An 11,852-nucleotide genomic window follows, 5' to 3' on the forward strand; every position below is an offset into this window, starting at 1 on the left:
CTGAGTTACCTAATGCACTTTAACCCAAGCGTTTATTTTAGTTTGACTTGATGTTTAGAGAGGAAGATACCAGTTGGGAAGAAACCTGTCAGTTTGTCCAGCCCACCCATGACAGGTGAGGTGCGGAGGAGCTTCTCTGGTGATGATGAGTTGACTCCTCCTCCATATCGAACCCTCCCAGCACAGACAGCCCTGGAGGCCTTCCAGCCTCCCAGGACTAGCCGAGAAGTTCAGTCCCAGCCTCAAAACAGGTAACCAGCCACAGAACTCTGTTACTGCAGAGGGAAATGATGGCCAGGGTGGGGAACTACATGGTCTAGCATGTAATGTGCTGACTTATCAAATCTCTTTCTTTTTTTCTTATTTTTTTTCTTTAAATTTTGGTTGATTTTCTTTTTTTTTTCTGTTAGCGAGCTTTTCATTCTCACTGATGCACCACATCACTGAATTAATCATAGAAAAGGATGATGTTTTAGAACTTCATAGGAGGCTGTGTTGTAGGTTACTGAGCAAAAAGGAGCCCTGCAGAGTTTTAAAATGCAAAAATGTACTTGGTAAAACTGAATGGTAATGTGGATTTGGGAATATTTGATATAAGCAGGAAGTTAGTGTGGATTGTCTTTTGCAGAGAAAGTAACTCTACACAGTAAATTAGGAGTGATTTTTTGCCTTTGTGTCAGAAAAAGGCAGTTTTCTGTGGAAATATCTTCAGATGTAAGCATTATCTGAAATTTTGTGGGTTATAAATATAGAAAATAATTTGAAAAGAGTTTTTCCTTTTAGAATTTGATCTTTTTCCCTGTTTTTGCTGTAAAACCTGGGTTTCATTTTAGGTATTGACTGTATGAGTGAGCAGGGAAAAACTCTTAAAAAAATTTGTTTATCAGTAATATTGAGCAAGTAGATGAAAATTTTTGAGCTTATTTTAGGACAGTTTATGTAATGTAATCAATCTTCAATTATAGAAGTTGACTGCAAGGATCTGACAGGGTTTTTTTTCTCTTCCATTTTCCTAATATGCATGGTAGTATAATGTAGCAGGCAAGCGAATTATTTCTAACAAATATGTTGTAGCAATATGGTTTGTCGAACAAACTGGATTATGCTGTCCCGGCAGGACAGTTGCCAGGTTGATTGATTTAGCTTCAAATTTGCTTGATTTACGTTCCCTTAAACTTTCTTTAGTCTAAGTAGGCTGCCGTGTTTGCACTTCCCATTGACTGTGGGATACATCCCAGGCAGTTTCTCTTTTCCATGTTCTCACTGTTATCCATTAGCAGAATGGGATACAGGAACATACTTGCTGCCTTCAGACCCCGACGACAAATCTTGACTCTCTTCTGCACACCTCTCAGCGCTTCTCAAAAACTTTGTTTTTACTTCAGCGTTCTACTTGTGTGCACATGCCTGTCTTTTAACAGTCTTTGATGCAAAAGATAAGCCTTGCTTAGGAGAGGGAATTCTGGAGTGGTTATTTCTGCACAGATTTTCTCTTAATGCAAATCTACAGCTAAAGTGCATTTCTGTAGTGCACAGACATGCACAGTCTGAGTTTTCTGTGTCATTAGATCTCTGAGTTCCTATGAAACACCTGTGTTCTCTGGTTTCTGACACCTGATGCTTTGTGTGATTATTTTAGGGGAAAAAAAAATTTCCTGGACAAAATTACTTCTGTGATGTAGCCTTGTCATTCTCTAATGGTGTTTAAATTGAAACCTCTGTGAAAGAGGAGGGCATAACCCTGATACCATATAACAAGTTAAAAACACTTTTGAGATCAACTGGAACTTAATAATTACATGCATATCCCTCAGCTTTGTACACTGCCTCACATTTTAGTAGCCATAGCTAGGACACAGGCACACTGCATGAGATGCTCATATGGCTTTGCATGGAAATAGTGTAAGATTAGTAACGAGACGGGCACCTGCTCTAAAACTGCTTGTCTATCAGAGATCTCAGTAAGGCTCATGAAACAAGTCCTTCCTCTTTTGTACAGTCATAAGCACAGGAGGTTTTGGTGGTACTTCATCTTGTGTAGTATGAAGTGGTTTTGCTCTCTAGCAAGGTCATGGTGTTTCTTTAGCATACACAGGTACTTTGCGTCTTTGAGTCATATGCAATGATCTTTTAAACATTGAAATGCAAGGGTTGGACGGCTTCCCTTTTTAAAAGAGCATGTAGCCAACCTGTTGGAGAAGGAGACTGTTCTGAGACTCACCCTACTTCTGCACATATTCTGGGCCATGTTGCTCCATTCTGTGTTGGTGTTTGGGGCATTTGAATGACGTTGCGCCTGACACTGGCAATGTCACCTTCTTTGTCTCCAGGCAAATCACTGAGACTATTTAAAAAAGAAGTACCTTGCGCATCTGCATCCGTTTTACTTCCACGATGATCAGTCAGATGACTTCCATTGGCTTTTTTATTAGCCTTTTTTTCAAGTAATTTGTGTTATATAGCTGTAGCTAAGCTTTTGTTTTGGAGGATTGTAGTTAAAAGCTGTATAATAGGGACAAATGAAATAAAGAATCATTAAATATCTAAATATAAGGATTTTGGTTCACATTAGCCAGAGGCAAGCCAAATTATGGAAACAGTTATTACTTTTGTACCTGCAGAAGCATTCTACAAATACTGGGGGTAGAGAAGAAAAAGAACATGCCTGGTGGATTTCAGATTGTATTCCTGACCTCTGTGTAGCCTTTGCTTAAGGTATTAGCAGCGTATCCAAATAACCAATTATGTCTCTTTATCATTTAGACAGTGCTTTTGTCATCCTATGCAGATCAAGATTCTTGATCAGGGTTGGGCATAATGCAGGGGAGAATATTTAGGAAAAAACCAACCAACCAACCAATGGATTATGGGTTATGTAAGTGGGAGGAGGTATCTGTTAAGGAAAGAAATGAGGAGGGCTTGCATAATGCTGCAATCTCTTGACATTTTTAATATCTGAATTTTCAAATTTTATTTTTGTTTAGCACAAGAGTTTGTTTCAACATGGAAGATGACATAGAAAAATAATTAAAGAATAATGAAATGGCTTGTAAGTTATTGCAGGACTGCTAGTAGCAACAGGTTATGGGCGTTATTTTTGCCGTCCCCGCATATTTCTGCATTTCCAGATACACATATAAACTTTGTATTCAGTAGCTACAAGCTTTACTCTTCTCATTCATTTGGTCATAGATAGCCATTTATTTTTGTATAATCAACCCTTTAATGTGGGTACTGCACCTTTAGTGGAAATCTTGACATGTTTTGTTTTCAGGGTTCTTTTCATTGTGCTTGTATTTTGATAATTATTACTATTCATTAATTAAGCTGGAAAAGTAATTGTGACATTATTGCTATTCATAACATCTTTTTTTTTATGTCTTAGATCTCATTTCTATTTTCTTTTTACAAAAGAAAGAAGAGAGAAGATTAAAACTACCAAAAAAAGATGTTTTGCTTGAATGAAACTTATCCTCTGGGATCTTAAAATTTTAATGATGTATTGAGAAATCTTTGTCAGTGTTTTTACTTGTCTCACATACACTAATTACTGTAAACAGTCTAAGTCATGTGATTTGTAGATTGTAAAAGGCAAACAGTTAATCCTGTTTTTACTTGCATAAAGACTAAATAGAAGGTAAACAAAAGAGTAAACAGTAAAATAAGTGTTTTTCTGAGCAAGTGGTTATTCCTATTAACATGTTCAGTTACCTTCTTAAACCAGTGTTTTAAAATCCTAAATTCTTGAGAAAACCCTGTAGAGAATGTTATTGCAAGTAATTTGTTCAGATATGTTAATATTACAGCATAACTTAGTTCAGTTTACAGTCAGAAAGCATCTGCTTTCTGTGGGATATTGAATGTTAAAAGAAGAATCAGTAAAATGCAGAATATAAGAAAATTAGAAATTTCAGGTCTGTTCCCAATTTAAATAATATTAAGTAAATTTAAGGAAAAGCTGTACTTACTTTGAATATGATAGATCTTTAGTGTTCATCTTCTGTTTCCAGTGACTTCGTTGCAGCTGAAGGAGGAGTTGCTAGATGGAGAAGAGTATAGCTTCCTTCAAGGAGCATCTGATCAGGAAAGCAACGGATCTGCCAGTTACTACATCAAACAAGAACCTTAAGGCAGCTCGGACGAGTGAGGGGCAGAATATTGTCGACAGGAAAAGAGCCTTTCTCCAAGACTGACCGATTTTGCTCCCACTTGGATGGTACAGTTCAGGTGACTGTACCTGGGGCACTTTGCTAACTGTAGATGAGTTAGACTCAGTTCAGAATTTTTTGGAAGGGCGGGGAAACTATTTTAGTGAAAAAAGATTTTTCAATTTATTAAAAACGAAAATGGACACTTTTGTGTTGTATTTGAAGCTTTTGAAAGAATTTTGTAATATTTTCCAGTTCAGATTTATTGTGCATTGTTAACAAGAACTGAAATTCTAATTTTTTGGTAAGATTAAAGTTTAATTAGCATGATTGTGGGAAGCGGTTGGAGGAAGATATAGTTGCAAATACAAATGAACTGTCATAACAAATGAACCTTTTTGGTACAAGTTGGGAGACTTTTAGACTCTTGTGAACTGCACTGGTCACGCCTCTGTGTTTTTTATTGTGAAAATAAGGCATTTAAGCCTTAATTTAGAGGCAAACATTGTGTATGGAAGATAGTCCTGTAAAGCTCTACTCAGTGAGTAGCCCCAACTGCAACGGAGCCATCACCTGAGGAAGATTTTAACCTTTCAAGATGTTTTTATTTACTTTAAAATACTTTTTTTTATAAGATTTTTTTTTTTAAAGTTCCTTAGGGTCTGATTCAGTGCCCATTAATATCAGTAGCCTTGTCTTCATTGACTGCAGTGGGCATTGGATTGGGGACTATAAAGCTCTTGTCTGTACGTGAATGTCTGTAGTCTTGGAATGCTTCAGCAAATGTTTACAGAGCCCTATGCCAAACTGGAACTTCAGAAAATTCCCTCATTTGGAAGATTAGTTTTAGCGATGAATTTAGACTAAAGAAGAAAAACTTAGATGGACAGTAACTCAGGCCTCCCTTGTTGGTAAGAAGGAACTTCTGAGTATTCTTCTGATATTCTTTTTTTTTTTTTTTTCCATTCGGAAAGACCTAGACGTTTCCTTACCATCTTAAATATTTGAATACTCAAAGCTGATGTTCCACATGGTTTCAGGTGAGCTAAAAGGAGCCATACGTTGTGGATTAAAAAAAAAAATTCTGCACAGCCTGCAACATTCTTTTCTTGCTGTAATAGTGTGATATGGAAGTTGAGACTTGAGAACAGTATGTAAATCGTATACTGTCTAGTGTATAATTCATAAACTGGATTTGCTTATTGCCTGGAATCCTTGTGGCTCACTTCAAGTATCCCCTGAGCCCCACTTGCTTAACTGTCCTGATTTTGTTAAAGGCAAAAGTCATGTAAAAGGGTGAAAATTACTACCAGTAAACTACGAAGTATTTTAGCACAAGCTCTTCATAATTTGCATTTTATCTTTCTGTGTTTTAAACTTTGTAGATTTTTGTAAAATATGTCATTCATGGAGTTGATTAGTGAAATGATTAATCAGCCCTGCAGAGCTGTGACTGGAAAAATGTGCATCAAGAGCTTTAGCTTTTACCAGTAAGGTTCATTAACTAAACTCTCAGGAATTAACTGCGTATGTTCTATAAGTGCTTCTGGGTCTTAGCAGGTCCCTTTCAGAGCAGTACAATGATCATCTGACTCTTGACCATAAATTAGGGCTTAGAAAAAAATTAAAATTATTAACACCCGTGTTCCTACAGCCTAAGAAATGTTTTAAGGATATCAACCCACAGAGCCCCAGGAGACCATTTTTGTATATTGTTGTTTGAGCTTAAAGAAAAGTGCATAGAAAGTTGAAAACCAGCAATTTGATTATTTTCTAAAATATTGCTCTAACTTTGGGTACATATATTGGTAATATGCACAGGTTTACCTCATTCTATGCAAGAGGGGTTAATTATGTAAAGTTTTGTATTTACTACTGGAAGTTAAAAATGTCCTGTATAGTGTAGGAATGTCCGGAATTCTTTTCTCCCTTACTGGTAAAATTTCTTAAATAATGAACCCTTTTTAACAACAGCTTCTGGTATTGACAGAATCTGGTTATCAGATTATAAGTGTCTGTGATTTCAGATGGTGATGACATTTTAGTTCTCTAAAATAGCCGTTAAAAGGTCTTTGTCAGGCTTGGTAGACTTCAAATACATTCTCTCAGATTCTGACCCACCCATGACGTTTCTTTTGAACAACCTGGATTGGAAAAGTAGGATTAGAGACCGTTGTAATGACACTTTGAGCCTTGAATATTTTTTTTCCTGTGTTCTCCATTTAACCTGCTGTAAAATCCAGCTCTGCAAGCACTGGTTTGGTGTGGTAAGTATGTCACTATTGATTTAATTTTTAATGCTGCAACTTGGAGATTGTCCCAGTCAGCTGGAACAGGGGTGGCACAGTCCTACTTGCTTCTCTCATCAATCAGTAGCTTCTGACTTCAGCAGAAAAAAATGTTGTGTTAATTTGTGTTTCATAATGTGAAAATTTGGGCTGGTAATGAGCAAGGTCTCTCGCCAAGTCACTAAACCTTGGGCTTCTGTGTATCGCCCAGGCTCATACCTGATTTCTGAGTTAGTCTTCAAACGTCAAAAAGGAAAATTAGCACTTAAGTTGAACACACTTCATGTGTTGGAGAATGTAAGAGTCAGATTTGAAGTCTGTCAGTCTTTATAATGTTCTTCAAAAATAGTTATTTTATTCATTAAACACTAAAGTATGTGAGTCGACCTGCATTCTTAGACACGTGTGACTTCACTAAGAGTTGCGTGTTGAGATTTATGGGTGAAATTTCTTTGTGTTTCTGAATTCAAAATATACCTAAACTGCGTAATTGTCGAGTACAGTGAAACCTGTCCTAAGCAAACTGCGTGAGGAACTGACTGAAGTCGCTTGCTTAGGAGAGGAAGGCTCAAGGAAAACCCGAGCAAAACTCTACCAGGTATTTAGAGTGGTCTCTTCAAAGCGTGGGCTACCCGTTGGCTGTGGTATCCATAGCATGGGCTTCACTGTATTTGTAAAGCATTCGTTAGTAATATGGCTCTGGGTATTTTTATCTTCCCTTTACTCCAAGCTGTGTTACTTGGGCTAAAAGAGCAGCGAAGTGTTGGACGTCTGAAATCTTCAATGGGCTCAAACCAATCTCAGTACTTGGCATAGCAGGTTTTTATAACCATGAGGTAGCGCAAGTTGTGTACCTTACTTTGCAGCTGCCCGTCTTTTATTGCTCCAAATCTTTCTGCTGATCTTTGTTTTTTATGTTATTTTAAATACAACTCTTTAACCTTTTCCTTGCTGCATCTGAGGAAAGCTAAAGCAGTTATCGGTTCCTTGTTCTACGGATACTAACACGGGTTTCAGTGTTTGTTTGTTTTTTATTGTTGTTTTATGTGATGTGAATACCCTCTCCCATCAATATTTGTACGATGGTGCTAATATATTTGGTAACAATCCTTTATTGGGAAGGGATTTTAAAAAACTGTGATTTAAACTGAATTTTTCTTCCTTTTAATTTTCATATTTAAAACAAAAAGCCACAGCCATTTATACAAAAAAAAAAAAAGGCGTCAGCTTTGGCCTCTGGGAAAATGTCGGGGCGGGAATCAAGATTAAACAAATAGGGTTTTTACATCGTTTCTGTATGTATTTGATATATAGATCAATATCTGTACAAATTTAATCTTTTATTTTCTTGGTAATTTGTGTGGTCAATGAGAGAGTATTTAAAGCTTTCTCATGCAATGTACATAACAGTGAAAAAATGCTTTTGGAGAAATTAATGTTACTTTCATTTTTACGAGACTGCAGATTTTCAGCATGGATGTGAAAAGCATTAAAATTATAACTTTGTGTACAAGATGAAAATAATTCACTAAATTTGCCTTTTTTACACAAAATAAAAATGATAAAAAGACCTTTTCTGAATATTGGTTGGTTTGTTCAAAAGGCAGTCTTTGGCACATACATACATGGATTCCAGTCTGTTTCTCTCCGAAGAGAACGGACATCAAAAAAAAATCCCTACAGCTTGTAAAACCAGGAATGTTTTGAGTAACTGGGTACTCTCAGGTTTGTGTTCAGAGGCTCTGAGCACAAGGTAGGGGGTTTTTAATAGGAGAAGGTGGTGTTAGATAAGCATTTAATAGAGAGCAAGGCCTCCTATCTCACGGTTGGTATCGACAGTTGCGTAGGGAGGGAAGCTTTGTCACAGGGTGGTATCACACTTCTCATCCAGTGCTGCTACCCTGGATGGAGCTGGGGCATCCCCTCGGTTCCCCCTCTGCAAGCCAGCCTTACAGCTGCAGGTAGTGCACTAGCCTTCGCAGCAACTTTGCAATGAACAAAAGTCACTGAATTTTTATTCCGATGTGCCCTGGCCCCAGGAGTCTGTGTTAACTATCCCTTCTGCAAGAGGAAAATACTGAATAACTGAGTGAAATTACTACATGACTGTTTGAACACAGCAATCTTGATCTGTAATGAACGCACCACGAGGAATTAGTTCATATCATCCATTTATTTGACAGTGCTGAAAAATGACTAAAATAACCGTGGTGATAATTGCTCCCAGGTCACTAGCTGGAATGAGATGATGCGTTACCAAGGCACAATTCATTCTGGAAACTCATTTCACTCGTAGATCCAATCGTGTGCGCAAGACTTGAAGTCAATGAGCTCCGCAGGTTTGAACCACAGGTTGATCTCCTTCTGCGCGCTTTCCACAGAGTCGCTGCCGTGAATGATGTTTCTGTGGGAGGAGACAAACACATTGCTTGGTATGAAAATACACCTTCAGCAGCCTCTCTTGTTCTCCAGGTGCAAACACTCCAAGGAAGCATCTAGAGCTGCCAGACTACTATTTGGGGTACAATATTCAAATAGCCCCACTCTAAGAGCTAATTAAGCTTAGCAGAGGTGACTGGGGCTACTCTACTACACCAGCCACTGACAGATCTTACATGAAGCTCTGATGAGTAGCTGTATTTCAAAAAAAGTCAGTTTTGTACCAAGCCATTTTCTTAAGTAGCAGTTACGGACTGTGACCTGCAAATAAAACACCGTCAGACTAGGATGTCTTACAAGAACTTTGACTTCCTAAAATAAAAGAGTTTTTAATCTGGATTTAAAACTGAGCACAAACCTTCCTACTTGAATGCAGAAGTCACCACGGATGGTACCAGGCTTAGAGTCTGCAGGGTTTGTCTCCCCTAGCATTACTCTCCCAGTTTTAACCACGTTGAGTCCTTCCCATACCTTAAGGAAAAAAGACAAACAAATCCCATTAATCCATGCTTATACAAAACACCAAAAATTAATCTTTCCTAGTAAAATACTTTGTGAAAAAACAAGGGCTCCACCACTAAAAAAAAATTAATCTAACCTAGATTCTCTTAGGCCTGTAAAGATGACAAGTGAAAAAAACATGTAAGTTGAAAGGGATTTTAAAAAGGTCTATCGACACTGTCGCTCTGGTAAAGACACTTCCCCGAGCCTCAGAGCTGCCTGATGTAGGAGGCCAGTGTCAACACCTCTCTGCAGCGCCAGGGTAAGGGCAGCCTGATGAGCTGCAGATGCTCCCAGTTAGGTACGGAGTCACAACAAAGGAGATGCTACTGGGGCAGTTTTATTGTTTTGGGGGACCGCAAAAAAAAAAAAAAAAGAATGACACAGAAGATGGGTTTCTATGGGAAAGCCTGACCTTTTTTTGCCCCAAACAAAAGATTCTTTGGTGCAGAAGATTGGCTTTCAGGAATTTTGCTTTTTCCATGCTAAGCATTTTAATATGCATTTTATCCATATTATGTACTTTCCTCCTTGTTAATAAATAGTAACTTCTTACTCAGTTGTCTTCATTTTAATGTTGGTTTTCTTCTGCCACTAACAGAATTGGGTCATTTGAAAAAGCATTTCCGTAACAGTATATCTGAATATTTTAAATAATTTACAGAGAGAAACAAATGCATTCAAAAAAGCAGTCCGTGAGTAACGTCAAGCCGCTTACCATGGCCACAACGGGTCCAGAGTTCATGTATTTAACCAAACCAGGGTAGAATGGTCGGTCTTTCAGGTCAATGTAATGCTGTTTGAGAAGGTCTTCGGAGGCCTTTGAAAGGACAGACGTAACATTAAGTATCACTTTCCAAATACCATACCACAAAAGGTGTTACTGCTGTAAGACTACAGCGTTAGTGACTGGTTCACCGGTCATTACCAACGGTTGCTGCCATGCTGCTACGGGTTTCAGTGAAAATTCCTGAACTAGAACTAAAGGAGCGTGTAACACACCATCTGTCCCTGCGGTGGTGTCAGTGTTATGGGTTGTCCAAATTATTTCTTTGTATTACATTCATCCTCAGCAATAAGCTGAGTACAAGACGTCTGGATGATGTTACCTGACACAACCTTTCGGCCAAGGTCATTTCAGCTCTCAAAATTAGGCTGCTTTGAGCCATCTGAGCAAATTTTGTTTCCTTGGGAAATGGGAGAGATCAAACCTTTGTGCTTGACAGAAAGCTCAGCCTGGCGTGTGATCCAGTGCTCCCAGCTGTTGGGCAAATTCAGCATCGGATGCCCAGGCTGATGCAGGAAAAGCCACACGGATGGATGTAGAGATATAATATTTAACTGGCTGTTCTGGCAGGCGAGGGGAAGCCTTTCGGCCGGAGCCGGTGTTGAGACTTACGTGCACGAACTTCATGGCCACCAGCCGGAAGCCCTTCTGCTCGAACCGCTTGATGATCTCTCCCACCAGCCCCCGCTGGACCCCATCGGGCTTGATGGCGATGAAGGTGCGCTCGCAGTTGGCCGCCATCGCGCTGCGGGACAGAAGGACACGCAGGCCTCAGCCTCAGCCTCGCCGCCGCCTCAAGGTCGGAGGCCGCCCCACCATGGCGGGGCCCACGTGGCAGCGGGCTGGCGCTGAGCCTGCCCCGGCCCCGGCCCCGGCCGCCCTCCCTCCCCTCTCCTTCCCTCCCCTCCGCCGCCCTCAGCTAAGGCGAGGCCCGCACGCCCCCGCTACCGCCGAGGCGGCCCGTCCGCCATTGGCGCGGTCCGCGCACCCCCGGCCTCCCCTCACGGAGCGGAGCGGGGTGGGGGAGGCCCGGCCGCCCCCTCACCTCGCCGGAGCTCCCGCAGCCGCTGCCGCCCGCACCGCAGCAGCCGGAGGAAGAGGAGGAGGAGGCGGGCGGTGTCCGGATCCCCCGCCCTGCGGAGAGGAGGAGTCGCCCGCCTTGCGGCGCTTGGGGGCGGGCCGGGCGGGGCTGGGGGCTCGCTTCGGCGCCAGCCCGCGGTGCCGGGCAGCGGAGCGGAGCGGGCCGGGCCGGGGCGGGAGCTGGGGCCGGGCCTGGCCGCGGCCGCTGCGCTCCCTCAGGCGGGCCGAGCCCCCGCCGCGCCTGGCAGCCCGCCGGGCCGGGCCGGGCCGCACCTGCCGCCTTCTCTCTCCTCCTTTGCCGTTTTCAGAGGCGCCCCCGCGGTCTGCCGAGGGCTGCGCTGCGCTGCGCAGGCGGCTTAACCCGAGCAGCTCCCCTACGGCTGCTGGAAACGGCGCGGGAGGAGCTGGAAGCCGGGAAAGTTGGCAGTGGTTTTGTTGGGATAAATTGTCAAAACGCAGGTGTGAAACTTCACAGTCCCCGGACCCGTGTCATAACAAGAATTAGAAAGAGCCTTGATACTTTTTATTATGTTTTCTACTTGATACTTTAGTAATTTACGAAGCACCTTTTCTCTTCCTGACCGAGTTATAATCCTACACCACCGCTGC

At 41.2% G+C, this 11,852-nt stretch overlaps 2 protein-coding genes across 2 annotated transcripts in view; one reads left to right on the plus strand and one right to left on the minus strand.

Moving 5' to 3' along the window:
- MBTD1 (mbt domain containing 1) overlaps positions 1-4,129 on the plus strand; it is a 33,015-nt gene extending 28,886 nt beyond the window's left edge. Inside the window, exon 16 of the mRNA XM_074160159.1 lies at positions 4,011-4,129. Coding sequence (XP_074016260.1) covers positions 4,011-4,129 — 119 coding nt within the window. The remainder of the gene's footprint in view (positions 1-4,010) is intronic.
- A 4,463-nt stretch (positions 4,130-8,592) lies between these two features.
- Positions 8,593-11,392, minus strand: LOC141473017 (nucleoside diphosphate kinase). Its single transcript, XM_074160321.1, has 5 exons — positions 11,209-11,392; positions 10,776-10,908; positions 10,095-10,196; positions 9,234-9,346; positions 8,593-8,840 (listed from the first exon to the last, which is right to left on the minus strand). The coding sequence occupies exons 2-5, from the start codon at positions 10,902-10,904 to the stop codon at positions 8,723-8,725; spliced, it is 462 nt and encodes a 153-aa protein (XP_074016422.1). The 5' UTR covers positions 10,905-10,908; positions 11,209-11,392; the 3' UTR covers positions 8,593-8,722.
- Positions 11,393-11,852: the final 460 nt, after the last annotated feature.

The sequence above is a fragment of the Numenius arquata genome, chromosome 17 (assembly GCF_964106895.1).
Source record: "Numenius arquata chromosome 17, bNumArq3.hap1.1, whole genome shotgun sequence".
NCBI lineage: Eukaryota > Metazoa > Chordata > Aves > Charadriiformes > Scolopacidae > Numenius > Numenius arquata.

Coding starts and splice junctions, on each gene's coding strand:
- LOC141473017 (XM_074160321.1), bottom strand. CDS start 10,904: ATGGCGGCCAACTGCGAGCGCACCTTCATCGCCATCAAGCCCGATGGG. Junction 10,197..10,775: donor TGGCCATGAAGTTCGTGCAC/GTAAGTCTCAAC, acceptor GTCCTTTCAAAG/GCCTCCGAAGACCTTCTCAA. Junction 9,347..10,094: donor CTGGACCCGTTGTGGCCATG/GTAAGCGGCTTG, acceptor TTTTTCCTTAAG/GTATGGGAAGGACTCAACGT.